The sequence below is a fragment of the Coturnix japonica genome, chromosome 7 (genome assembly GCF_001577835.2).
Source record: "Coturnix japonica isolate 7356 chromosome 7, Coturnix japonica 2.1, whole genome shotgun sequence".
Lineage (NCBI taxonomy): Eukaryota > Metazoa > Chordata > Aves > Galliformes > Phasianidae > Coturnix > Coturnix japonica.
Genome location: NC_029522.1, coordinates 3742102 through 3768830, shown reverse-complemented (window position 1 = coordinate 3768830; position 26729 = coordinate 3742102). Strand labels below are relative to the sequence as shown.

The window sequence follows — 26729 nt, the reverse complement described above, 5'->3', positions numbered from 1 at the left end:
GCGATAGCAAATTAGGGCCACATCAGGCTATTCCTGCCATCACAAGGGGCTCTTGTGCAGCGCGCTGATTTCCCCCTGTCAAATGGGCAGTGCACGGCCCAATCAAAGCCGGCTCTACAAAGGCAGCCTTTGAAGCCAGCGCAGCCGAGAAACGCGCTCCATATGCAGGCCGGCAGACTGCACTTCATTAGGCCTGTTGTCACATTTTCCCTCTTCTTATTCTAATGATCCTATTTTAATACACATAGGAACCTCTCCTAATTGATGTCAAGTGAGTGACTTCCACATTCATCACTGGAGCACATCAAACAAACCTTGGCGCTGGGCCGGCCTCGCAACGCTGCAGACCCGAGGTGCGTCTCCAAGCATGGCAAGCAGCAAAGCTCTTTACGTACCTGCTTAATTGGGATTGCGCGGCCACTCCCGATGCTGTCCGTTCTGCTCTCCAGGACCTTCTTCTCTTTGTCTGGGTCGCTCCCTTTCCGAGACTGCGGAGCAAAAAAGAAGGTTGGCGTTGGTCGTTATTTTTTTAAGCAACTGAAAGAAGTGTTTCGACACACAAATGGTACTGAAAACAAGAGTGGGGGAACATCTACGCGAGTACACAATGGTCCCTTAAATTTAAATGAATTTGAATACCTAATTACCAGTTCCAATTTTCAGCTCTCCACCTGTTTGAAATGGGATTTGGGTTTCAAAGAGTTCCGGCCTCTCTGCCTAAAGAGCCAGCCACGCTGCTCAAGTTCACTACTTGAAGAAGGCTGCGGTTTCTCATTGAGAAAATCCGATACACGTAGATAAAATATATATAGGTAATGTAATTAATATCTGTATGGTTTCAGAAAGGTCAACAGCTATCTGAAACCGTGATTTTATGGCACTGTCTCTGACCGTATTCGTTTAACTTTGTTCTTTGCTCATTCCAATTTACAGCTCTTTACCATACTGAGAAAGCTGGAATTGAAAGAACAGGCACCGAATGAGGTTGAAAAACATTTTTCCAAGCAGAGAAAAGAAACATCAACAGGAGAAAAATTAATTCAATGTTTAAAAGTTGACCAGGCTTTCTCTAAAGAGAACTGCCCTATGGAGAAAGCTCACAGAGCTTCCTTCGTGACTACAGGAATCAGAAGAACTCATTCAGATTCCCTGTGAAAGAACACACAAGTAGATTCATTTTGACAGATTTATTTTAAAAAAAGGAAAAATAAAATAAAAATGGAAGAGCTGAAAGTCATCCTCCTTAATAACTGATCTGACAAGCGACAACTTCACTCCATTACTTTTCAATAGGAACATTACTCACACGATATTGAAAATGGGGAAACATTTTCATGTGCTTTTCATATCACAGATGATGTATGGAATGAACGCGCCTGCGGTGTCCAGTGGCACCATGGAAAGCTGATGAAAACCAGTGCAATACGAGACACCGGGTTTGATTTGGGGCATAAAGGAATGACTTAAAGGCAACGAGGTCGGGAGCGCCATTGGGATGGCGGGCAGTTAATACCTGCTTTCTGCACTCCCCCATTGAGCAGGTGGAGGGATGGAAGCAAGAAAATGCCCCGAGCGGTTGCTTTAAGGGGCGAGGGGATGGGGAGAAGGGGAGGGAAAAAGCCCACAGAGGAAGACTTCAAGTAACAGCATCCTAAGCACCACATTTACCCAGCGGGGAGGCTGTGCTTTTGCCGGCTCTGCCGGGAGCAGGCTCCTATCACTAGTTACTATGGTTAGGGGCGATGGAATGACATGGCAGGGAATTAAACAAAGAATAAATGAAAGAAAGCAAAACAAGTGGGAGGGATGAAATCCAACGTTGAAGATCACTATTGTTCCTCTTCCTTCAAGACAGATTTCTGAATCTGAAAGTGCCACTTCCCAATAATAAAACACAAAACAATACTTCAATAGCGCCAAGCGGCCCTAAGTGACATTTTAAAGGAACTCAATGAAGGCAGCCAAATCCTTGGGAGGGAAGTTGTCAACTTGAATGTTTCTTTTTGTCTCGTTTTAAAAGAAAGGATCCCGTCTCTGAAAAGCAATCTGGGTACTGTGCGCTAATTTATTTATTCTTGAATCATCACATCTTCTCTTCCATTAAAGTAACTGCAGCAGAAAAGAACGCTGAACGTAGCAGGGAAATGCTTCAAAGCAAAACACTATCGAGTGCTTAAAATATAGAAAGCTGGGGATGGACGTGAGTCAAATCCTTCCTGGCTGCTGGTATCAACAGCACATGCAATTTTCAAGGGGAGAGCTGTATCAGGCTCCACTGTTTATATCATGTAGTCAAATAGAGAGGTACCCTACTCTTCCATGCCTCCGCACTTAAAATACATCCATTTCATTTTATTAAAAAAGCCAGACACTAAACCACACTGGATCAGCACTAGCTAGGATTTTCTTGTATGTCCTGTTAACACACTCAGCAATGCTATTTAAAACCACAGAAAGTCCCAAACAATTAAAAACAAAAGACCTGCCCAAATGCCATTTGACTTATTTTCCCTTTGCACCAGAAGTCACACACAGCCTTACGTCAACACGAAACCTTCCCTAAATCAGAGCCTACAAATGAGATTGCTTTCAAGCCAGGGAAATACGGCAGCTGAGCTTGGGCACAACCAGAATCCTGCACCCACAGCCCAAAGTACCAGCACTGATCTCTAATACAGCAAACTAGAGAGGTTTATTTAACTTCTTAAAAGGTCCTGACTGCAAATCTGCAATCACATGAGACAGGTAATACCAACATATGAACAGAGCTGCCTCTTGCTGTACCTGAAGTTCATTCAGCCTGTATGAAATCCAACAAGAAGTAACAGCCAGTGCTTTGCTGGAGTGTAAATCCTCACCTGTGCTGCACAATGATTTAAACATCCCTATCTGTACCGTGAAAAAACAAAAGATGCTTACCCTTCTGCTTTATTTTAAAGCCTAAGTAGGTAGTCTCCTATTGCAATGACAGCTTGACAGAAAATACTAATACCCAACAAAGACGTAATGGTCAGATACCACCTCTAATGTGCTTCAACAAGAACATGTTTTAAATGCTCGGTCCTATTCCAAACCTTAAGTTGAATGAGATTCCTAAAAAAACCCACATCTTTCTGCTTAACCCAATTTCCTTCCAATGCTAAAAGGATTTCATAGAGGAAACTTAACACATTACCTACACTACGTAACAAGGGTCAGTTTGCAGTTACACAGATGCAAATGATAATAATCGTATGCAAGTAACAGCCTAGGAAACAAGCACAGCAAACTAAACACAGCTGACTGACATACTCAAGCTCACATTTTGCTCTTAGCAGACAGGTCATCCATTTACTTATAGATGTCTCATCTATTGGCTCAGTCTGGTAATTCCAGATTACAGCTTGGCTGACATGGCATGAGACCAGGGTCAGCAAACTCCAGGACAGAGATTACACCGTATTCAATACAGTCATAAAAGACATTATTGTTTTCCCACAGCACTTGATTCTTCCCAATTTTTCCCAAATTATTTGACATGAAGACAACTATTAACATCCTCTGGTGCTAGGCAAGACAGCTCTCCCTGTGCCGTTAGTTACTGCAAACCTGTCTGTTCAATCTGTTTGTAACACACGCAGTTGATTTCATATTCCTCTCAGACCTCTTCCTCGACTGCAGATGCGTATGTTTCTCTTTATTCACTTCCTCAAATTTACACCTACTCCAGCGTAAATCACCCACAGTTTTCCAAATGTCAACAGCATCTGAACAGCCCTCTCAGCGCCTGATGCACACTTGAGGCAGGAAATGGTCGGCACAAGCTCCGACACAGCTCTGGTGGTCTCCGCTGGGCTCCCAGATTTATGGCTGCGCTCTCAGTTTCTAGGATGACACTGACATCTAGTGGAGTTAATAACTCACGAGTGCTGCTCAGCACCAGCCCTGCGAGCGGCAGGGGAAGGCACACAAGATGGGCACATTAAATGTGACCTGTTAGACTGTGCTGTTGACGCTCAGCGCTCCAAAACTAGGATAAGAACTTTTTACTTGCTAAGGGCTGATGGGTCAGACCTTGTTTAGATCACAAAGTTTCCAACATTTCTCTCTGTGCTTCTCTGGATACGAGTGGGGAGGTGACCGTTGCTGGGAAGTAAATGAGACATCAGCTTTGGAATACAAAATACAAACACTTGTTATGATAAAACATGGCTCGCCAAATGCAACTCCTGCATAGCTGCAGTCACCAAAGAGCTGGCACACGAGTGTTTGTTAGAAAGCACAGTTTGAAGTGTCATAAAGCTGATTCTAAAATCACAGTTACACACACAGGGCAACCCCAAAGCCTTCAGCAAGACTGCTAGAACAAGGAAACCATCACTCAAAGCCTCATTCTTGTTCCCCAAAGTACTTGTGCATAGGAAACATCCATCACAGTGGACCAGCTGAACAGTTTGGGGTAGTGTTTCTTTTTGGTTTGGATTTTTGCCTCTCAATGAAGCAAAACCCAGAAATTTGAGGAAAGATGAAAAAGCAAATTGAGCAGCACCAACAAAAGGATCACAGGGCAGCCACTCTCCAGTAGCCCACAGAATTCCCATGGCAAACACCAAGAGCTCTTTACAAACACTGGATATCTCACCAGGAAGCCTCGAGTCAGCAGAATCATTCAAACAAGGACAGGGTTTAGGAGCAGAGGCCCAGCTTTGCCTTTGGCGGCTGAAGGTGGGAACCTAGGGAACCTGGGCAGACCTTAGAATCAAAGTCACACAAAGGCTCCAGAATTCATCCCCTGGAATTCCCAGCATGGTGACTTCACTGTTTTACATCCTCAAAGAGAACAGCCCCATTGTCATTCTAAAGTGCTTTCGTTTTCAAGGCTACAGATCCATCTCACCACTCCTGTCTGGATTAGACCAGCTCAACTCAACCAGGTTGAAGTTCAGGCCATGGTCACAGAGCACGACTAGAAACACAGCAACAGTCTCTTCCTTGGCTCACTCACCGTGAAGAGGTTGGATCGGCGCTTGGACTGTTTACGGACAGGAGTTGGTGTGTTGGCAGTGGGAGGGACATCAATCCGTAGCTCCTTCTGGCTGGTGCTTGGAGTTGATGGGACAGAGGAGGAATAATCACTTAAACTCCCTCCTCCATTACTGGTCTGCAAGGATTAAAGTCAGTTTTAAACAGCGGTACACTGCTTTCAAGAAATTGTAATCCACAGCTGCATCTTATTTAGTCCTGGTACCTGAGAATAGCAGCCTAAGCTCAGGAACACAACACAGCATGCCTGCCCTAGTGCCACTCTTCCATGCATTTCCACGGCAAAGCTTTAAATACTTTTTTCCAAGCCTTCATTTTAAAAAGCAATCTAAATATTCCCGTTGATGCAGCAGGCACATTGTCATTCTGCACAATATATACCCCTAGATGGATATAAACAGTTTCTTTTGTTGTGTTAGTGTAAGAGTAAGCAAAACACTGGGGGAAAGGCTGTACGTTTTACTTTTCTACTTCAAAACTGGTAAGCCAAATTCTGCCTCAAAACCTAGAGAAAAACATCTAGTGTAACAGAACTGCATAGCTGGACTTAATCCTGGTCTGGAACCATCAGTCCGCTGAGAGCTAATCAAGGACCTGAAAAAACAACCCCACCAATGCTGTAAAATGGTTCCTGTAGTAATAGGTAGCTCTTAAGGCATTTGCTGAAGCCATGAAAACCATTGGCACAGGGATACAGAGCTTAGAAGGCATTCCAATTTAATCAAAGCGGCCCAAATGTAAAGTTACATCATAGTCTCCTAAGAAATTAAGTAGTCACTCTCAGTAAACCTAAAGAGCAATTAATGAACTGATGCCACAAGTGACTAATAGCAGAAAGGCAAGGAAAACAGACTGGAAAGGAACCAAAATGTGATTAATGTTTTGATTTTTTTATTAGACATAACAAACGAGTACTTAAAACATCGTTAAGAAGGATGCAGAGATAATAATAATATTTCTGTTAGGTACACATGCATCCTTTGGGGACATGCAGGCTATGTATGGTGAGTGGGGACGGAGGCAAGGCAAAGATGGACAAATCCATGGGCCTTTGGAGAAAAGCACAGTGGAAGAGAAGCTGAAGTACTGGCCAGCAACTCCAAGGTAACTTATGGGCGGGGAAATGATCTGTGATGCTCATGAGAAGGTGAAAAGACACCTTTGAAGCAACTGAGTGTCCTATAAGAAGCAAGGAGGGAAGGTAAAACATGGGGTGCTTTAAGGATAAAGATTCTCCCATGGCACTTAATATGAGGCAATTCATTTTTACTGCTGCAGCTAGGAATTTACCAGATAAAATTTCCTCACAGGAAAAAAAGGCAGTCCAGTGTTTCCCTTTCAGTGCTGCCCTTCGCTAGTGACACATGGAGCTTCCATACCCTGCTTGGGTGGCATAGCAATAGGGCAGCACTTCCATTACACAACACTCAGAGGTCCACGCAAGGATCAGGACCTCAAAGGGAAGGGAAAACCCGTGAAGGAGAACGAAGCAGGAAACAATTCTTCCTTGCATCCTCCACTTAGCATTTCTTTTAGCAATTTCAGGGCTTTCTTCGGTGTTTAATTCCTTTCTTCTCTTTTACAATTCAAGAAGGGAAAGGTAAAAACAAAGAGGGATGAGTCTGGATGCTCAATGCTTGCACTAAAGGGTCAATCAACACAGCCACAAATCCAGGGGTATCGCTTCCAAAAGTCAATACATGCATATGTTCCTCATAATCTGTGTTGCAGGATAAGAATCACAACTCATGAAACAAACTTGCTGATGGAGAAAATTGTCCCATTTTCCCATGTAGAAAAGGATATGAAATGTCATGTGCCCTTCCTTCTGAGCTAGAGAAGAGCTGCTGCCAGGAAGCTGGAGGTAAGGGTACTAGAACTAACAGAGGACCTGTCTGAGGTTTTCCTACAATGTTTGTGGGGTACAGAGAGAAAGCAGCAAGCAGAATTTGGAAGCAGCCCAAGTGACCGAAACAGAGTTGATACAAGAGTAAGGAGCTGGAATTATCATTTCTAGTGTCCTAACAGCAAGCAATAATGAACAATGAGAAGAACTACCTGTGAAGAAATGGCCTCAATGGCCACATTCACTACCCTTTCTCTAAGGTATCTTGCTGAGATAGTAAGGAAAAGGTCGAACGGACAGGACAGTAAGTAACCTGCAGGAAAACACACAACTAGTCTGTGAAAATCAGAGATTACTCCTCCAGAGAAGCACAGGAAGGGCTGTGGCAGACAAAGGAAGGGTTACGAGGAGAACATCTGAAAACAGCAACTATGAAATGGCACTAGAAAAGGAGACCAGAGATGCTGAAACACGTAACTGGTCTAAAGGAATGGCTTTTGGACCACAGCGGTAAGGACCTACTGCCCTCTTGGCCAAACTGAGGAGGGAAAAGAAGGAAATTTAAGCAAATAATGAATAACAGGAACTGAAGGTGCTGGACACGTCTAAGATTAGAACCACAGAGCTGAAAGGCTCAGCACAGGAGGGAAAAAGAGATGACAACAGGTGATGAAGATGGTGGAAGAAAAGAAGAATGGTCATGCCTGAAGAATAAAGAAGCCTGATCTTTCTGTTCTTATACAACAGTACAAAGAAGGACTAAAATATTTTACACTGATGACAGAATGTGAACCACAAGCTGTTGAAAACAAAGGGATGTAGCTATGTTCTGCTGCATAATGCTGAAAAACTTGACTATTATGCAGCTCCATCTTTTAGTTAACTAAAAAAAGGTAACTGGTAGTTTAACAAAGTAGCTCATCAGCACTACACTGTGCTCTTACTCGTCTTCAAAAGAACAGGGAGAAAAATACAATGAAAAAGGCTCACAGGTCGAGATAAGGACAGGGAGATCCCTCACCAATTGTTATCATGGGCAAAACAGACTCAGTACAGGGAGATTAACATAACGCATTGCCTATTGCTAACAGACCAATGCAAACAAGAACACCCTCCTCCACACACTCTCTCCCACCTTCTCCCACCAAGTGGCAAGGGAGAATGGGGCTGTGGGCAGCCCATAATGCTCCACACTCTGCTGCTCCTCCATGGTCACTCCCTTCCCCTGTTCCATGTGGGACCCTTCTATGGATGCCATCTTTCCCCAGCTGATCCTTCGTGGGCTTCTCACAGGCTGCAGCTCTACAAGCATGGCTCCAATACAGCTCCATACCACAGGGCCATCCCTCAGGCATTGCTCCAGTACAGCTGCAAGGGCAGCAGCTCCCACAGTCCTGCTGCACTGCGGGCTCCCTCACAGCTGCACAGGGAGATGTGTTCCAGGTGGTGCCCATGGGCTATAAGGGACAGCATGCTGCACCACAGTCCTCTCCTGGGCTGCAGAGAACTGCTGCTGCACCCCTGGAGCACCTCCTGCACTCACCTTGGCGGCTGCACGGTTGCTTCTCTAACATTTCTCACTTCTTTCTTCCAGCTGCCATTAAAAGGCACTTTCCCCTTCCTTAAATCTGCTCTCAGAGGCCCACCCCAGCATAGCTCATAGACCAACTCTGGTCAGCAGAGGGTCCCATCCAGAGCAGCTGGGGTTGGCTATGAACCTGGAGCAAAGCTAGGCTCTGCCATCCCAACCACCAAAACCTCAGCATCTAAACCCAGTACCTTACAACACTCACTTATGTGAGAAACACACTTAATAATAGTGATTAAAATACACATTTATCACATTAATGATACGACCATCACAAACTTCGGTTCCATCAACAAAGATCATTCTCCACATTAAAGATCCACATAGCATCACCTCAATGCCAAAAGAATAACTTACACTCTACCACTTGCCTCTTCACTGCAGCACAAATTCTCCACACCTGCTACAACATTTGGCAACACCCAGTCCAGGTTTTGCCCATTACCTCTCCCAGTCACCATCCTTGTCTCCAATCCCCTTAAAGACCCCAGCTGGGCATGGCAGCTTCACACCCAGGGGCAGCTCAGCTGTTTGAAAATACACCATGTTTTCACTGGAGTCAAGCACTGACTCCATTGCAATATAAACATAATCCACAGAATTTAGCATCCAAAGCCACAAAAATCACATTAGTGAATCTGAAGAACAGTCTTCCTTATGCCAGACATAACCCAACGTGTATCAAATATAAACCCATCTACTAACTGAAGACAAACAGGCCAAATCTGTGGCAGTCAAAACCAATCAAGGAAGCACTCTAAAGCCCATAGGGATGCTACACACCTTAACATTACCTTTTCAATGAAGTTTTGCCACTGAGCTGCTCTCAAGACATGAAGATACCCGAGAAATCAGTACATCTTGCTAGGGAAACACACAGCTTTCCCTGTGTGTATGTTTTTATGTACTTGTATGTTTTGCTGCAGAACAGCCTGAAAGTCCTTCATTTAATGGATATATGTTATTTCTAGAATGCATCCTGCACGACTGGCCAATACTCCATTTACAGAATACCTCTAGCACCTATACACATATCAATCTTTATTACCATGTGGACCAGTGCTGTAAGAACCTCAAAGGCAACAAGCACAAACTTAACAGATATTTGTCACCACACCCTTACAAGACAAAAGCAACTCATGAATCTCACTCTGGTATCAATGTGTGCAATTTTGTCATTTCAATGCAGTTACCTCAAAGGCACATGCTGCCAAGAGGGTCTACAAGACTTTAAAAGCCTATAATGAGACTCTTGTTGATACCTTCTTAAATAAAGAATAGAGCACCATCCACAGTTCTGTGCTGAGAAAGGATTAAACCAACCCAAAAGGCACACTTTCATGCATGTACGTTAGCTTTCATTTGTCTCAGTACCACCAGTAAATAAACCAGTGAGTTCATCTTGCACGCCAGGAGCCAAGCTGCAACTTGCATTAGCAGAAAGTTGGACTTCTCCTTGCGTTTGCTAGGGGCATGTTCCTAACCAGCCACTTACACAAAGGCTGCAAGATATTCACCTACAACTTTCATAAACCTGGCAGTACCAAGTAATTCATAAAGCATACAGTAGAAACATCAGGCAAAACCAATGAATGACAGCAAAGGAAGAATAAAGCTGAACCTTCACTTCTTATCAAATTACCCAAAAGGAGTGGAATCAGTGTTTTTCTGCTCTCCATATATAACAGGATACCCACCAAGAAAAACCATCCCAACCACTGCTTGAGGAGAACACGAAGGCAGCAGGTACTACATCTAACACCGATGAGATTGCCAGAGCTTCAGGGAGCCTAGAAGCAGCTGGAATAAAGCAAACCTTGATCAAAAGCAGTGATTCCATACTCTGTGACAGAACACATTCGGTTTCTGCACCTTCTGTTCTTGGGGAAAGGAAGGAAAAGTACATTTCTGCAGGAATACAGAAGTGTCACATAAAACTCCCTAGTTGGGACATTTTCTCTCCATGCATTTGTATACAGCGTTGTTCTGATAAGTCCCATTATCTCTGCCTTTTATCTGACAGCACTATAGGTGGGAGTCCAATTTATTCAAGGGATTTTGGTCATAGGCAGGCACGCATCCAAAGATGGATTGAAGATGAAACTGTTTAGTCCTTGCCTCAGCAAAAGCCACAAAGCTTTGACTGTGTTGCCATGGAATATAAATTTCACACCAGATTTCAAACCTACACCCAGATAAACGAGTGCTGAGATTTCAGTACATCTAAGCCTCGACACTAAGACCCAAAACAGGAAAACAATGCAGTTTAACCACATCCTTTGGGATGTGTTAGGACTGGTTAATCTAAGGAGCTTTTGCCTTTTCTTGTAATGAAAAAGCAGAGGAAAGATTAGATTTCTCCTGTCAGATCTATCAGACTGACAGAGCTCAAGACTGAGAACCAAGAGAATCTTAAGTTGGCTGCAGTAAGCTGGCACATCGAAAAGAAGCCATCAGTGAAACTACTAATAACTTTCAATTAACAAAATGTGTCAACAGGCTTCAATACTGCAGTTGCAGCCACTGTTTTATGAACCAAAGGAAGATCAAGTCTGAGCCTGAAATTTAAAGTGACCTCAGAAAGGAAGAGAAAAAAGCAGGCTTTGCAAAAACTAATAGGAATATGAATATGGTCTTGGGACAGCTAAGAAAAGAAGTAAAAGTGCACCAACAGATGAACTGAAATGTAACATCCAAGTGCTGCAAAGCACACTTCCCTGTACATGTGCACTGTGGACATGAATAAAGGGAAATATGTATACTTATAAGTGTGTATATATATATACACACACACAATGCTTATTTTAAATGAACGTTAGAGATGACTTAAAATTAATCTTGCAAATACAAAACATGATGATGAGTGCTGCAATGGCACCAAATGCAATTTTCACTTCTCTATTTGATTATGCAAACTAGAACAAAGAATTTCATCCCAAACGGTCCCCACCGTTTGATAAGATAACGGTGCCCTGTTATTTAGTACTTACCATTATCCTTGGATTTGAGGAAAAAAAATACTTAGCACACATTCTGTACTGCTCTGAAAGCCCTTGTATTGATGTGAATTGCTTACACCAAGGGTTATGGACTCTGGCTATCGAAGGCTTCCAGACCTTCCTCACCTTGACGATATAAATAAAGCCAGAGGAGTTTTGTCATTGGGATAGGAAGCATCTCACATTCTCTGAGACAGCAGACTGGAAATACATATGTACCTAAGCACAGGCATACCTAAGAGTATTGTCTGTCCAGATAAGAGACCTAGATGCTCACCAGCTACAACTACTAACCTAAGTGTAGATACACATCCAAACACAAAAGCTTTTCATGGTCTGAAAACAGAAACTACTGTGTGTAGAAGTCCTTGCATGGATTAACCTTTAGAATTTACCCCAAGATATGCTAAGTGGGTATCTATCCTGGGTATAGTGATGCTGTACTCTTCCTCCTCTGAAGGTTAAGCTCTTGGACACAGAATCATCTGCAGAGTTTGAAGAGGTAAGACTGCCAAAGTAATCCAACCAGAGAAAGGAAAACATCTTATGTGCAGTGATCCATGTAACCACTACTTGTGAAGATCTTAACTCCTGTAGAGAAGTGACAGTGCCTTCTAAAGACAGCATTTCTGACTGATGGAGGGAAACCTCACTGAAACATCATAATGTCCAAAAAGATGTTCTAAAGAACACAAGCCAATCCTCTGGTCAGGATCAGAGATGGCAAATTCTCTCCCAAATCACCTAGAACTTAAAAGTGCATTTGTAATATTCTTTTAATTCAAGGTTAAGTATTCACCCTAAACAAGGTCCTACTGCCATTAAGTGCTGCATCAAGAAAAAAGGACATGAAGCAGGTTTATGGTCCAAAGCATGACACAGACTCAGAAGACAGGCATCTCTAGGCACAGTGGCAATCACATCCATTAATTAATTATGTCAGCCAACAAATGCGGTAAAGAACATTATATCCAGATTATAGAAATAGATTTTAGGGATCCTTAGCATGTAAGTTAAACCGATTTTCCCAAACAGTTCTTATTCCTGGCAAGAAGTTTGTTCTGTAGGTGGAATACTTGTCTAGAATATGATATTTGCTGCTACTGTCCAAACTGTCCTTGAGTAGGAAACTACTAAGAACAGAGATATTGGATGTTCTTAACCAAACAAGTTTTATCAACATGAAGATCAATCAAAACTGTTTTAAGAAAATGTGAAACAGAGACGTATTTGGCTAAAATTGGGTTGTAAAAAGCATCACCTATCCTCTGTAGGATGTCTTAGATAACTATAGGACAATCAGCAGAGGAAAAGAGGTCCTGATCAGATCTAAGACCACAACTGGACATTGTGCCATTCAAACACACTGTAACACATTTACATTACAGCAAATTTCCTCTTTGGCTACTGAACAGGAGATGGGTACCAAAGATAATCTGTACAGCATAATCCATCTTGGTCTAAAAGTATGAGCTTATAGAACTGTCTGGAGGAACTGGAGCAGGAGAAAAGCATTTTATGCAGTGGGCCACTTCCAAGTGCTAAGGGAAATGACCAGGTCAGAACATCATATACATCAAGAAACAGAAGAAATTCTTCCATGTGAAGAACTTATTATTTCACCATGAAGTGCTAGAGTTCTTCAGAAGAGTCACAATCTGATGATGGTACTTGGGTTGAATGTCGCCCTGCAAACAACTCTACAGCTAAATCCACATCTGCAGAGTTAACTTGATGGTGGAGGCCTCCATTAGGGTTCAAAAGGAGACCAGGAGAACCAGAACCTTCATCCCATGGTATAAACTTTAAAGGAGTGACTGGTTTTGCTCAAAAGCAGAAGGGTTGATAGACAGGACAAAATGTGAAATGGGTTGCTCAAGACTGCTATGTAACCTCAGAAGACATTACTGGCATTTAAGACTTATAGATCTGCCTGGAGAGATGATGGGTATTTTAAGTATTATCCAAATGTTTCCAAACACACTGTACCTCTGGAATCAAGGCCAGCATGTTTTCCTGCCACCAATAAAGGCAGTGTTTTGTTTCATTTTCCTCTGTCATTAGTGACATATACCACTAGGCCGTTAAGTGGAATCATTTCAATTGAGATTAATGGAGACAGGCAATTACAACTGCACACAGTGGGTAACAAAAGCAAAATGCTAGTGCCCAGCACTGAGATACACCAGGTACTATTGCTCACACAACTGAATGAGACCAATAGCCAAAAATGTTGTGAGGTGATTTTAAAAAGCCATACAGCAAATCCTGCTACTGTGACAACTGGTCTGCCCAGAGCAGCTGGGCATAATCAGTACTATGAAGTGGTTTAAAGCCAAAGTCACCACCACAGTTACATGAAACAAAGTAAAGACAACTAAAAACACTGCTTTCAACTACAGATCACTGATACCTTTCAAGAAGTGCCAACTGCCAATATCAAGCAGGAAAACGAGCAGCGACATTACATACGCTAGATGAAAAGCAACCTATTGGCTCATGCTTAAGGCAAGCACTGATTTGAGGCTGTACCTGGCTGATATGTACAGCAGAAACCTGGGCAGAACACACAGATGAGTGACTTGGAGAGTTTGGTAGGGATTTGCAGGGTCCAATGGAGAGCTGTTGTTTCTTCCTTGTTGCAACGATCTTCTGAGCAACTGAAAAACAAAACATATGGGCAGGTAAGCTACAGATTACACTGAAAAACATGGCAAGTCCAAAATATGCAGAATATACAAAATACAAAACAGGGTGCAGCATATATAGATATGTATATATCTAAAAGGAAACAGAGCCCATCTAAAACACAGCAGCATCCACACATCTCCTGTAATTCTTCCATTTTAAAGTCATACGATTTCAGATACTACAGGCACAGCTTAACATGAAACCAAATACATAAATTGATGTGAACATTACATTAATACTTATTTCTTCCTCCAAAAAGCAAGAAACTACAATGAAACTTTGCATAAGGAGGCCACATGCACTTGCTTTGTCTCTGCCAAACCAGGTCAGCAAGACAGAATTGCAATGATTATTGGCATCTGCTTAAGAAGCTACATAGAAACTTGGGGTGATTAAAGTAACAGTGTTCAGTCTGTGTTATTCAGAGAACATCAAGTGATAATTATGTAAATTCCTCGATACAGTACAAAATAGAGGTACTGTTTAGCACTGTAAGCATACAATTTCCCCTCAAATGCAATCCTAATAACAAACCGGTTTGTGGCTTATGTTCTTCATGTAAATGAATGATGGCGTGACCATGATTCAGTGAGAATATATTGCATAAAAAATGGCCTGTATATAAGAAGAAGCAGCTTCATTACTTACATTCCACCTCCAATAGGCCCCTTATCATCCTGAAAGGATGATATCAATTAATTTATTTTCCCCTGCCATATTGATCATAACCTTCATCAGCTAATCATGTTTAAATTACAGAGGAATATCGTAGCGCTCTGTCATTTCAGAACCATTGGTTTATCGATCCGGACTTGAGAAAGCCATATATTAAAATATTTTAAGCCACATTAGTGGATGTAGAGAGCAAACCTGAGGTCAGACTTTAACGTATGCCAATGGATTTGTCTTCATCATGTCCTAAAGACCTAAATTAAGACCAAAACTGAATTAAAACCACGCTACCTTCTCAGCAAATTCTTCTGCTCTCTATGGGTGGGGTAATTAGTCAAGGATAACATTAATTTCTTTCCTTGAGCCTGAATGCAGGCGTCTGCAGCATTACGTTAACTAACACAACACAGGCCTGCCCAAGCATCTCTCCATAAGGAGTCTGAACTTACCTACTCAAATGGATTACTTGGATGCTAGCTGAAGCACTACAAAAAGCAGACGTGATTGTATGAGCCCAATTCAGTGCCACGTGCACAGAAATGCAGACACTGAATGGTGAGAACAGGAGGAAGATGGGATGTTTGGCTGCAGTGCTCCAACCAGATGTGTTGTAAACGCAACCACAAAGGACAAGCCCAACCGTCAAGCCAAGATTTGTAATAAGGCAAAATGTCATCCGTATAAATATGTACATAGCTGGAAATATGAAGGGTAAGCTACAAGGTAGCTGGAAATTCTACTCCAAAGATAACAGAGCAGCGCCAAGGGCAAATGATGCCATGAACTGCAAAAATGGTAAAATCACAGCAGAAGATCTGATGTTACCTTCTTAAAATTGGGTTACAAGCTTTAAAAGAGACCATTCTTACCCTCAAATTTCACAGCTTTTCCCTCTGTCAGAAAGATGACATGCCCCCTAATGGAACTCCCCGTCTGAGCTGCCAAACCTTCCCAATTCCTCCTCCATTTGGGCAACAAGCCCCACCAGAGCACGATCCTTCCCACCTCTCCCCCTCCTTCATTAGACGACCTGCCCTCCTTTCAGACACCAAGCAGTTTTTGCTTCTTTCATTGCAGTCATGGAGCCGTCACTCCATAATTAGACTGCATTCAATATTCAAGTGCTCGGGGCTACTTGCCCTTGGATATTAAGGGGATTCGAGCTTCTGAAGTACCTAAAGGAGTACCGTGACCCTTCAAAGTTTGCGACATATGAAAGATGTGACTGATCATCTGCGGGGCAATCGCTGGACTGTCAAAAGACCCACTGTGTTCTTTCTAAAGCTACCTTGAGAGGAGAGATGAAACCTAAATCTTGCCTATCAGAAGTCAATAAAAGGGGTTCCGCGTATCTCTCCTCAGCAGTGCTGCTGCAAAATCACATTTTCTACACCTTCTATTGCAGAGAAAAAAGCCCCGAAATACACAAAACTTAAAATGGCTGGCAGTAAAAACCCCACGGACCTGCTAACTCCTGCTGCTGAGATCTTCAGACACAGTAGTTAGGGAGGAAAAATACACAGTTAAATGGTTGTGTAGCAGAAGAAAAATACACCATAATTATAAGAACACCAGAGACTGGCTATACTTCTTGTTCAGCCCCCAAGCCTGTTTCTGTTATTACAACTCTATCATGTCTCAAAGCAACAACTCGTTAACCACTCCACATTAGGAAAAATCCTTAAACCAGCACATCCAGGTCCACACTGGAGCTATGAGCATCTCTGTCAAAGCCTTCCTAGATCAGCACGAATATTGTTTTCCCAACAGCAGCAGCAATAACCAAACAGTTCAGACAACTGAGCGGCTGCGTGGGACCCCTGCTGACAAACATCCATCAGTAAGCACTGCTCTTCAGGTACGCCTGTTGTAAACTGAGGTACACGTCAATCCTTCAGTATTTCTGGCAATAAAACAGTGTATTTCATTAGCCAATTTAAGATTACAGAATCACAGAATGACCCGGGTTGGAAGGGACCTCAAGGATCGTGTAATTCCAACCCCCCTGCCTAGCAGGGCCACCAAACATACACCTTTACTAGATCAGGTTGCCCATGGCCCTGTCCAACCAGGTCTTGGACACCTCCAAGGACAGGGCATCCACAACCTCCCTGGGCAGCCTGTTCCAGGACCTAACCACTCTCTTAGTAAAGAACTTCCCCCTAACGTCCAACCTAAATCTTCCCTCTTTTAACTTAAAACCATTTCCCCTAGTCCTGCTATTGTCAGCCCTTTCGAAGAGTTTACTCCCCTCCTGGGAGTAAGTTCCCTTCAGGTATTGAAAGGCTGCAATGAGGTCACCCCGCAACCTTCTCTTCTCCAGGCTGAACAAACCCAACTCCCTCAGCCTGTCCTCATAGGGGAGGTGCTCCAGCCCCCTGATCATCTTCCTGTCCCTCCTCTGGACCCTTTCCAAAATCTCCATGTCTTTTTTGTACTGAGGGCTCCACACCTGGACACAGTACTCCAGATGGGGCCTCACAAGAGCAGAGTAGAGAGGGACGATCACCTCCCTATCCCTGCTGACCACCCCTCTCCTGATGGAGCCCAGGATCCCATTTGCTTTCCGGGCTGCCAGAACGCACTGCTGGCTCATGTTAAGTTTCTCATCTATCAGGACCCCTAGGTCCTTCTCTGCCGAGCTGCTCTCAAAGACCACTCCTCCCAGCCTGGACAGGTGCCTGGGGTTCTTCAAAGATTACTTACAGTCAAAAGCTTTTGATTAATATTTAAGGTGTTTGAAATTGAAACATCAGTCCAAAGAAAGCTATGCAATTAAGTGAGTGTTGTTCCATAAAGTGAACAAAGAAAGGAAAGCAGAAATATTTTCGGCCTGAAGATATCAGGTGTCATCTCATCCATAAGGTTATTCTGTGCTTCTGAATTTAATACAAATACGTTTCTAGAACAAACAAATACCAATTAATCTGCATGATGAGCATCAACAATAACCAAGAGACATATTTTAGCTACTGGAGAAAAAACCCCACAAACTGCATTCTCTCTGCTTTCACATTCAAACTAACAGATATTTTCACTGTAAGCCATAAAGGTATAAAGCAAATACGATTTATTTGCCAAGTTAGGGACTCCTCTCAAAATAAATGGAGGTATGCCAAGAATATTTAGAGTTATAAACCAGGCAAATTTACACTTAGCAAATATTTGGTCTTTGGGAAAGATTGATGCCTCTTTGTTGTACATGCAAATTTCATTTCACAAACGAGAATGATGAGAAAATATATTTGGCTTTAAAGGTCTCGTTAATCAAAAGCACGTGAAATTCCTCAGCTGGAAGATGAATAAAATGTGTGAGTTGGGATAGTAAGCTCTTCACCTGAGCATCTCTTGTTCCCTGACTGACCCAGCTCACAACAACAAAACCGATCTCCTGCCATTTTCATCTTGATAGGGTTTTCTGTTAAGTAAACTGCTGTTTGCGTGCAGCTCCCACTAACCTGATTCCCTCCAGATTGGAAGGACAGCAAAAGCAAAGTAGGAAGGCTTGGTGGTCTAGCAGCCCACAAGTGGCCTTGCAGCACTTGCATGCCCTTGCAATGCTTCCCATGGCTGGGCAGATCTGTATGCAAACCACCACAGCCCCTTCACAGACCCATTCAGTTAACTGTTGGCAGTGAAAACCTGTGCTGATTTCCACAGATGACAAACAAAGCTTTCCCATTCCCCCCCTCAGCAGTATGGAGAAGACAGGCTGCCTTCTCCTATGTCTGAAAGCACTGGAGGTTGGGATATCAGGTCAACCCTCTCCCTGAAACCAAGAACAAGGCTTCCCTAATGAACCAACTCCTCATTGTGTGCAATTTCAGAGCTAATCACCATTAGAAACGCTGTTGCCGGAGTAACTGATCTGACAGAGTTGTCTTTCAGCGGTTCAAAGGGCCGTTCATATGTCAACTTCTGGTGCAGAAGCATCGGGCTGCTTTGGCAGGGCAGCTGGGTCTCTAAAATCTCATTAGCACAGCTTCATTCAAGTCTATACTCCGACAAGAAAGTCAGAGGCCTGAGGGGAAAACGCTCCTTCCAAGAAGTTGGAGACTCAAGGTAAGGCTGTCTCATCCAGATTCCTATATCTAAACCCAGCGGTACCTCTATGCTGCACAATGGCTTCATTTAGGGAAATCTCATCTTGCCTGAGAAATGTCTGTTTTTCAGGCAGGTCCTGGAAAATATCCAGAGTGACCAACAACTTCATCACTGCTTTCCTTCCCCAGAGGCGATGAATAGAGTCACCGCTGCGCCTTTCACTGCTTTTCACCAAGGAACACTCCGAATAATGGAAGGGCATACAACCCCTCTGAAATTTGGTGATGCTTCTCATTTATTACTGCTAAGAGAGCAGCACAGCTTTAAAGGAGATGAAAACAGCCTTCCTGAATTACCACTAATTTAAATAAAAATTGGTTTCCCATAAAATCACATCCAAGACTGTTTATTTTTCACTGCATCTGAGTAAGAGTAAAAACACTGGATTCAGGTCAGAGCTGAACAGCGCTAAAGACGTGCACTAAATTCTGTTCCACTTAGAGAAAAACCAGCTTTCAGCTGAAACGCTCATGGATGACTGAAACTCAACAGAAGAGGCAGAATCACCAATGCTTTTCTTTTAACGACAAGTTTACACAAAGATTACCTCCATCTTAATGCACAAATTGCATTGCATTGCAAATAACACCGCAAATACTTTTCAATAGGAAGCCTTAATGTAAGCACCCGCTTTTAAAGCCATTGGGCCTGTTATTGTAAAGTCTTCAATTTATGGACTTTTAAAAGGAGAGCTTGGCACACCACATACCAGCTGTAGCACAGGTAATTCACCTGACTGCCATGGCTTTTCAAGCATCATTGAGTGTGTCTGGCTACCTGCATCACAGAGATGTGGGTTTACTCACCTGTCCGGTACCAAAGCCCTAAGATAAAGCGCAATGGACTGCATTTACCAAGCAACTTCAATCACATTAATTCCAACTGCTGGAATAGCACAAAAGTCAGAGCCCCGGCACCCTACAGAGCTCTACATGCAGCCTAAACTCATCCTTCACACCTCAACCATAAGGAATCATGCAATCAGGAGCTAGAAAACGAGGTGGAACTGAGCAAGGCTCTTTAGAAATGATGCAAACATAGGGAAACATGACAAAGTTGAAAGCTTCACCATTGGTCTTACACTGGTAGCTTATCACAAACACAACTCTCTCACCCTGTTAAAATGATCTTATAACTGCAGGTTCAAACAGGTTTCAAGAACTATAGGGCTATTTCGTAATGCAAGTGAATAGGATGCATATGTCTGACCACATGAATTCCAAACTACAAAACACTATTTCGGTTGAAATTAAGCTCCACTCTAATGGGCGAGTTTAGTGTAAATCCTCATGCAGTATTTTAAACCAAATTCCCATTAAAATAAATATAAAATTGCAATTTAATGCTGCCTTTGATATTTTTGTGATGCTTTCACTGAAATTCACGTTTCCACTTTGGCTCTCAGAGTAACAGCTCTTGTTTTATCAGGTATAAAATCACAGCCACATACATAAGGCTCAGCATTTAATACCTCTAATCAATACCAACACGTACCTTTTTTTATTTACATGGGTATATACGGTTAACACTAAATCTCTCTTATTCTTAACCTTGATGCAAATCTCTGTCTCTGAAGATTAGGTAAGCAAACATGCCAATAAATCTGCTAGACAACCTGAAAAGCATCTGACACCTAAAAAAAACCCTTAGATGAAGTAACCCCTTACCAGAACAGTTGCCCCCAAGCCAAAGTTAGATATGAAGCCATCAACTCCACACCAAAGGCTTTATTCGCTTTGTGGCTGTCAAAGCCAGCAGTCCAGAGCAGCGGCACCGTGCAGCACCTCACATCGATCTCACAGAACATGCCTTTGCACTTTGCCCCCCGCGCCCCTCAGAGCTTTAATCATTTGCTAACTGTTACAATAAGGTTGTATTAAATATTTAAACTGCCCTACTTAACACAATTTACCTCCAAAGGTCCATTTCCACAGAATGAATTCGAATGATATAAACGTCGAACACTCCATCAGATTTATGGCGCCGGAGAATATTTCTCCTGATACAGAAGTGACGAGTGAAGGCTAATGGCTTTAGTTTTATTACTTTCTAAGCACTTAATGGGAAAATTTAGACATTTTCACAAGACTCAGCTTTGGCAAGAATGGTACATTTACAAAGTGACAGCACAGAAGCACACTATGCCGTCTCTTTAGTGACGACCGGCTCCGTGGCTTTGCTAATAGAGATTAACGTGAAGGATTTATCCACACGTTCCCAGCCCAGCAGTTAGGGCTGCCTGCCCCTCTGCTGACCAGAATGGGTCCTGTGACACTGCTGACTGCAGCCACATCTCCACTCTGAGTTATGGCCAAAAGGCACGATCCCATAGAGGATATATTTTGGGAGAAGACAACTGATTCCAAGTTCATACTGTAAAATAAGGAACATACAATACTTCTGTATGTGAAAACTTAACAGTTCCTATAGCTGAACAAGTTATCTAAGCACTGGCAAACTGTCGCAACAACAAAACAACCAACTTCCAGCCTTCCACCTCTCCATCACAACCCCATCCTTCATAAACACCAAGAGTGCTTACAAAATACCACATAGCAAAGAGTTTTGTTTGCCCAAAGTGATATCTTTTAATTTATTTATTTTTAATTGAAAGACAGCTGGGAGTCCTCACATTTCAATTAATGTCTATGGATACTCATCCAATCGGTCACCAAGTGCTATAAATTTCCTATATTTCTCATTAGTTGCACTACTGCTCAGCTTAAATATAAACACACCTTTCTTTCAGACTGTAAATTATGAAGCCTAAGACACAAGCAACCCTAGCAGCCATCAGAAGAGACATAAATGATGGGAGCAAGTCAATTGTATGCATGCTAAACTGAAGCTGATTTACTTCTCAGTTATTATTATCTTTTCAACACAGAAGTATCACCAATAGAGGCATCACTTGCACGCTCCCAACTCCTGGAGCTGGCAGATACAGACTTGAAGCCAGTGTGTCTTTACTAATATTAAAAAGTTTTATGCCCCAAATCCAATCTTCTAGGGAAAAAAAATTGCACCACCTACCAATAACGTTCCTTCATTAACTTCAGATAGACAAAGGGTTTTGAAGCTCTACATTCAGAATGGTTTTTGTAGCAACGAAAACCATTTTCAGCCTATTCAAAACGTACAGGTCGGAAGGTACTGAACAGAGCAGCATCCTGTGTGTGCGGACACCTCAAGATCTGCTACACTGACACTGAAAAGGACACGTTGACATGTTTATTAGCAAATGCTGTTGGTGTAAGGAAAAGATGCAAAAGAATTTGATGTAAGCAAATAGCACTCATGTATGGAACATTCTTATAGCATTGCGCTGTCAGTGAATTGTAGAATAACCAAGGCTGGAAATGACCTCCAAGATCACCCTGTCCAACTGTCCACCTCCAACCAATATCCCACCACTAATCCACGTCCCTCAGTACAACATCTAAACGTTTCTTGAGCACATTCTGTCCCAAGAACTCAGGTGTCAATGCAGAGCAGGACAACGAGCTCCTGTATCACAAGTCTCCTCCTGCAACACCACAGACTTGCCACTGCAAACCACCTCATAACACTGATTTCAAGACTAAATTATGACTAAACAAGCAGTTTTGAGGATTCTCTTTCTGCACAAGAAAAAAACCACATAGCTTTACAATCTGGCAGCAGTGCTGGCACTCTCTGGCATAGGAAGGAGTACAGAAAGGCTGATGCCACAATCATTGTGCCTTACTATATACAAACACCACCCCCATGTATTCATTCAGGCTTTTAAATTCTGAATACACACGGGCTCAGCCCAGAGAAGCAAAGCTTCAATAGGATTTGCATATGCATACGGATTAGTTGAAAGGGGATGATTTGCAATGCGTTTCAGGAATCGCCTTTGAAGAACAATCTATGCTAATAACAAACTTTGAAGCTTAAAGTGTTTGCTACACAACAGAAAACATTACAAAGGGATGTTGATTACACAAGTCTGAAATGTTTGATTGCTCTGACAAAATCATCCCTTTATCACAAGAGAATAAGAGTCCTATCCCTACAATAAAATGCTACTAAGTGAGATAAATATACAAGTAGGGATAGACAAAAGCTAGAGAAACTAAGAGCCATATGAATGCAGTAGTGGCATTTGGACAGACTTTTGTGGTCTTGCAACTGAGATGAAAGAGCTTCAGTATGCTGCATTCTAGAACCAATAACTACATCAGAGCCGCGGTGATTCTTCGGGAGATCTAAGCTGCCTTTGCTCACAGAGCTGGTACCAACACATTTACAGCTAAATCCAACTAATGACCAAGGGACAAGGTACTGAGTCAAGCTGTAAAGAATCCCAGGTGTAAGATGACAGAAAGGCCTTAACACATTGCCTTAATGCACTCTCAGCTGTGGCCAAACAGGGATTTTCTAACCTTCTCCTCCTTTCAGAATTTGCATTCATGTCAGTTTTTGTTGTTAATGGAAAACAGCCCTGATCTGTTTGCAAGACGTTACACGAACCTGCTTGTACCATTTTATATCTCAAATAAAATTTACATGGACCTATAAAACACACTGTTTACGCCTCTCACCCTCGGGTCTATTGCCAATAAAAAGCAATTGACCACCAAACAACCATCATGCTTCCTGCCCCAGAACTTCTTCTCATATTTGCATTAAAGTATATAAAACTACTGAACCAATCCTCAATCTTCAGTCATAGAAACCTTGTTACTTCATACTTTAATGAAATATACCAACATTGTTTCCATTTAGAGAAGAATTACCTCGTGGTCAACTAAGTCCATTTATTCTACTAACTGAAGTTTGGAGACTTTGAACAGTAAGAGTTTAAATTACACTAACATCCAGATTTAAGGGTAAGCCCACAAACATTGCTGAGCAATAGCAGAAAGGAGGCTGATGGCACAGCAAGGTTTCTGCTGCTCTGCAAACAGTGAGCAGGCATGAATACAAGAAAATACCTCCAAGTTTTAATAGGCTGATCCAGTCCATCTTTGATAAGTCCAACTAATGAGTAATCAGAGCTGCTTGTCACTTCCGATGCCGTGCTGCAGCCATAAGCACTCTGCAGAAAGGTCACAGCTGTACGTTACTGAAATCAGAGTAATTACAGCAGCCAGAGGACCTGCTGCTGCTCGCAACCTCTGCACAGCACTTTGAGTGCACACAGCTTCAGAACTGAAGCACCCCCAGGGCCGTATCCAGTGTAGGAGCAAATACAGCCTCTTCCTAAAACCTGTCAGCCTCATAGGAGGAAGGCTTTATTTACTTCCCATTAGACTGATTAACGTCTCTTAATGAAAATACATCCATAAAAACAGATTTGTTAATGCTGATCACAAGCGACAGCCATTCCCCACAACCCAGGCCTACAAGGATTAATTTGTCATCTTCCATCCTGTAATGGAGAATTTCTACTTCAAGGTCCACCTTCCAGGCACAGCTGTTCCACAAACACCGGTTGGTCACAGAATATCCCAAGCACAGGACTTGGAGATGAAATACCTGACCATGTTTATAAGCAGACATAGCATTTAAATAGAAGATTAGCTTAATTTGCAGAGAAAATAGGTAATAAAAGGTTACACGATACCAATAATGCTCCAAATATTGAAGCAACACTGGCCTGCTTCAGACAGCATGGTGTAGAATGACTTAATTCATGCCCCTTATTAAGAGCTTTGGGAATTATAATGCAAGTGGGACTAACTGATAGATTGCCAGCACTTATTAAGAGCTTTGGGAATTATAATGCAAGTGGGACTAACTGATAGATTGCCAGCACTGTTGTAGTAGTGAGACAAAGTAATATGAAAGATCCCCACATTGAAACTTTGTGCTAAAAAGGAACCATTTTCCACTTACATCACTCATATGTGGATAAGTAGAAACTACTAGGCTTCAATAACAGACTCAATACTGAACTGAAATTACATTTGCCTTTCCCTCTGTGATATAAGAGAGCTGCACGGCACATAATTAAATGGGTCAAAAAAAGCTGGACATGAACCAGGGAAAGCCGTGCAATTATGAATACATCATGAACAAAAATAAAAGCAATTCTTATGCATTAATGGTACATCAAGCTAATTCAAGAAGGCTACAGTCATTAACAAGGCATCCTGGGGCAGTACAGTCACTGCTATATTGCGCTGACAAGAAATATTAAAATAATCATTTCCAATGTCATTGATAAAATCTGTCTTGATAAGCAGGAAAAACCCCTAATTCTTAATGAGGCAATCTGAAGCAGGATCAAATACTAATCAGACCTATCTTCAAAGCTTAATTCTCCCATCCAGCAATCTCCAAGTCCCAAACACCAAGAGCTACGAGCAGATGACTGAGCTGGAATTCTCCCTATCTCTTTATTTTAAGAGTGAAATTCAAAGCCTGAAATCAAAGCTCCAACTTCAAACAGCATCAGAGATGAGGCCTAAGCAGGACAACGCTAAAGACCCCTCTGAAATGTTCCAAACTCTCCCAACCTGAGCATTCAAACACTTAAAAGGACACTGCATACATTTCAAACAACTCAGAACCACCATCCTGGCAAATCCTCTTAAATAAGGGATTCAAGCTCCCTCAACAACAGCAGCTGAAAGTGGAGTTGGCAGTGTTGGAACTGCAATACAAAGTGATTAAATCCTAAACCCCAAATTCCAAGGTCAAATATCCACCCAGATACAAGCAAAGTCTGGAAATAATTCCAATACACAGAATGGGCTCTTCATGGCTGGAGCAACCCTGTGTCTTCATGCAGCCACATGATGATATGCAGGCAGTATTAACCAAGTGGTCAACAACTCTTTCTTTCTCAGCTATGAGCAAACAAAGCAAAACAAACCTAGAAATCTGTCTTGTCCATTCAAGTAATAATGGCCTGCTGAGGAGGAGGCCTGGTTCCTTCAGACTAAAAGGAAGAACCAGGACCCAGCTGGACACCTGACTGGCTGCACATAGAACCACTAAGAGCTAAAACTCTGCTTACCTGTCGTGCCACCTCCACAGGGGAAGTTAATGCCTGTGCACGTACAAGGCTGAAACAACATTGGAGGGTGTGTGTAAAACTGGATTTGGCCCCAGACATGCCTGGCAACTGTAGCACATCTCTGTAGAAGCATTCTTAATTCCATTAGTCAGTAAATAATAAGCAATAGGTTGATTCATATCTGTGGAACAGAACTAGGTTTGTCAATTGTCTCTACTTACTACTGAAATTTAGTAGAGGCACAAATACGTTCCCTAAAAGCTTACAGATTCAGCACATTATCTTTTCCCAAAGAGACTTATCTCTCAAAACTCCTTGAGAAAGGAACAAAAGCAGGACATACACTCTGATTATGTAATTAAACATTTAACGACAGCTAGAACTCAAAAATAAATACGCTAACAAAAAATCACCAATGGATCTTTGAAACTCACGTTCAGTGCAGCAAATTTAGGCAGTGAAAACAGTAATTTCTGCAAGCAGTTCAAGAGAAAGCAGTAAGTAAATTACAGCTCCAGCTTTAAATAGCCTTCTCTGAGATTCTACTAGCAGGCTGGCTACACACAGTCTTATTAGGACTTCAGCGTGGCATTGTTTTCCATTTAAAAATGAATGTTTTGTGTCTTTTTCATAAGTCATGTTGGCAGATAGAAAACATCTGTGTGCTTGGATACATGCTGATGTGACACCCTCATAACCACGGATGCTGCGGGTCTTTGTAACCAAACAAAACCAAACAGAGCAGCGCCTCCAGGACCAAATACTCTGGAGAAGCAGTTCAGTGTAATTAAGGTTTCTAAATGCACAACCAATATG

General features: G+C 42.4%; 1 protein-coding gene across 12 annotated transcripts in view; it reads right to left on the bottom strand.

The window, feature by feature from the left end:
* AGAP1 (ArfGAP with GTPase domain, ankyrin repeat and PH domain 1) overlaps window positions 1-26729 on the bottom strand; it is a 257074-nt gene that overhangs the window by 140569 nt on the left and 89776 nt on the right. For 11 of the 12 annotated variants that reach the window (XM_015867759.2, XM_015867760.2, XM_015867762.2 and 8 more), the window contains 3 exons: window positions 13988-14115; window positions 4985-5140; window positions 396-488 (listed from right to left, as the gene is read on the bottom strand). In XM_015867759.2, the coding sequence (XP_015723245.1) occupies window positions 396-488; window positions 4985-5140; window positions 13988-14115 (377 nt within the window). The remainder of the gene's footprint in view (window positions 1-395; window positions 489-4984; window positions 5141-13987; window positions 14116-26729) is intronic. The other variant, XM_015867756.2, reaches the window with a different exon arrangement.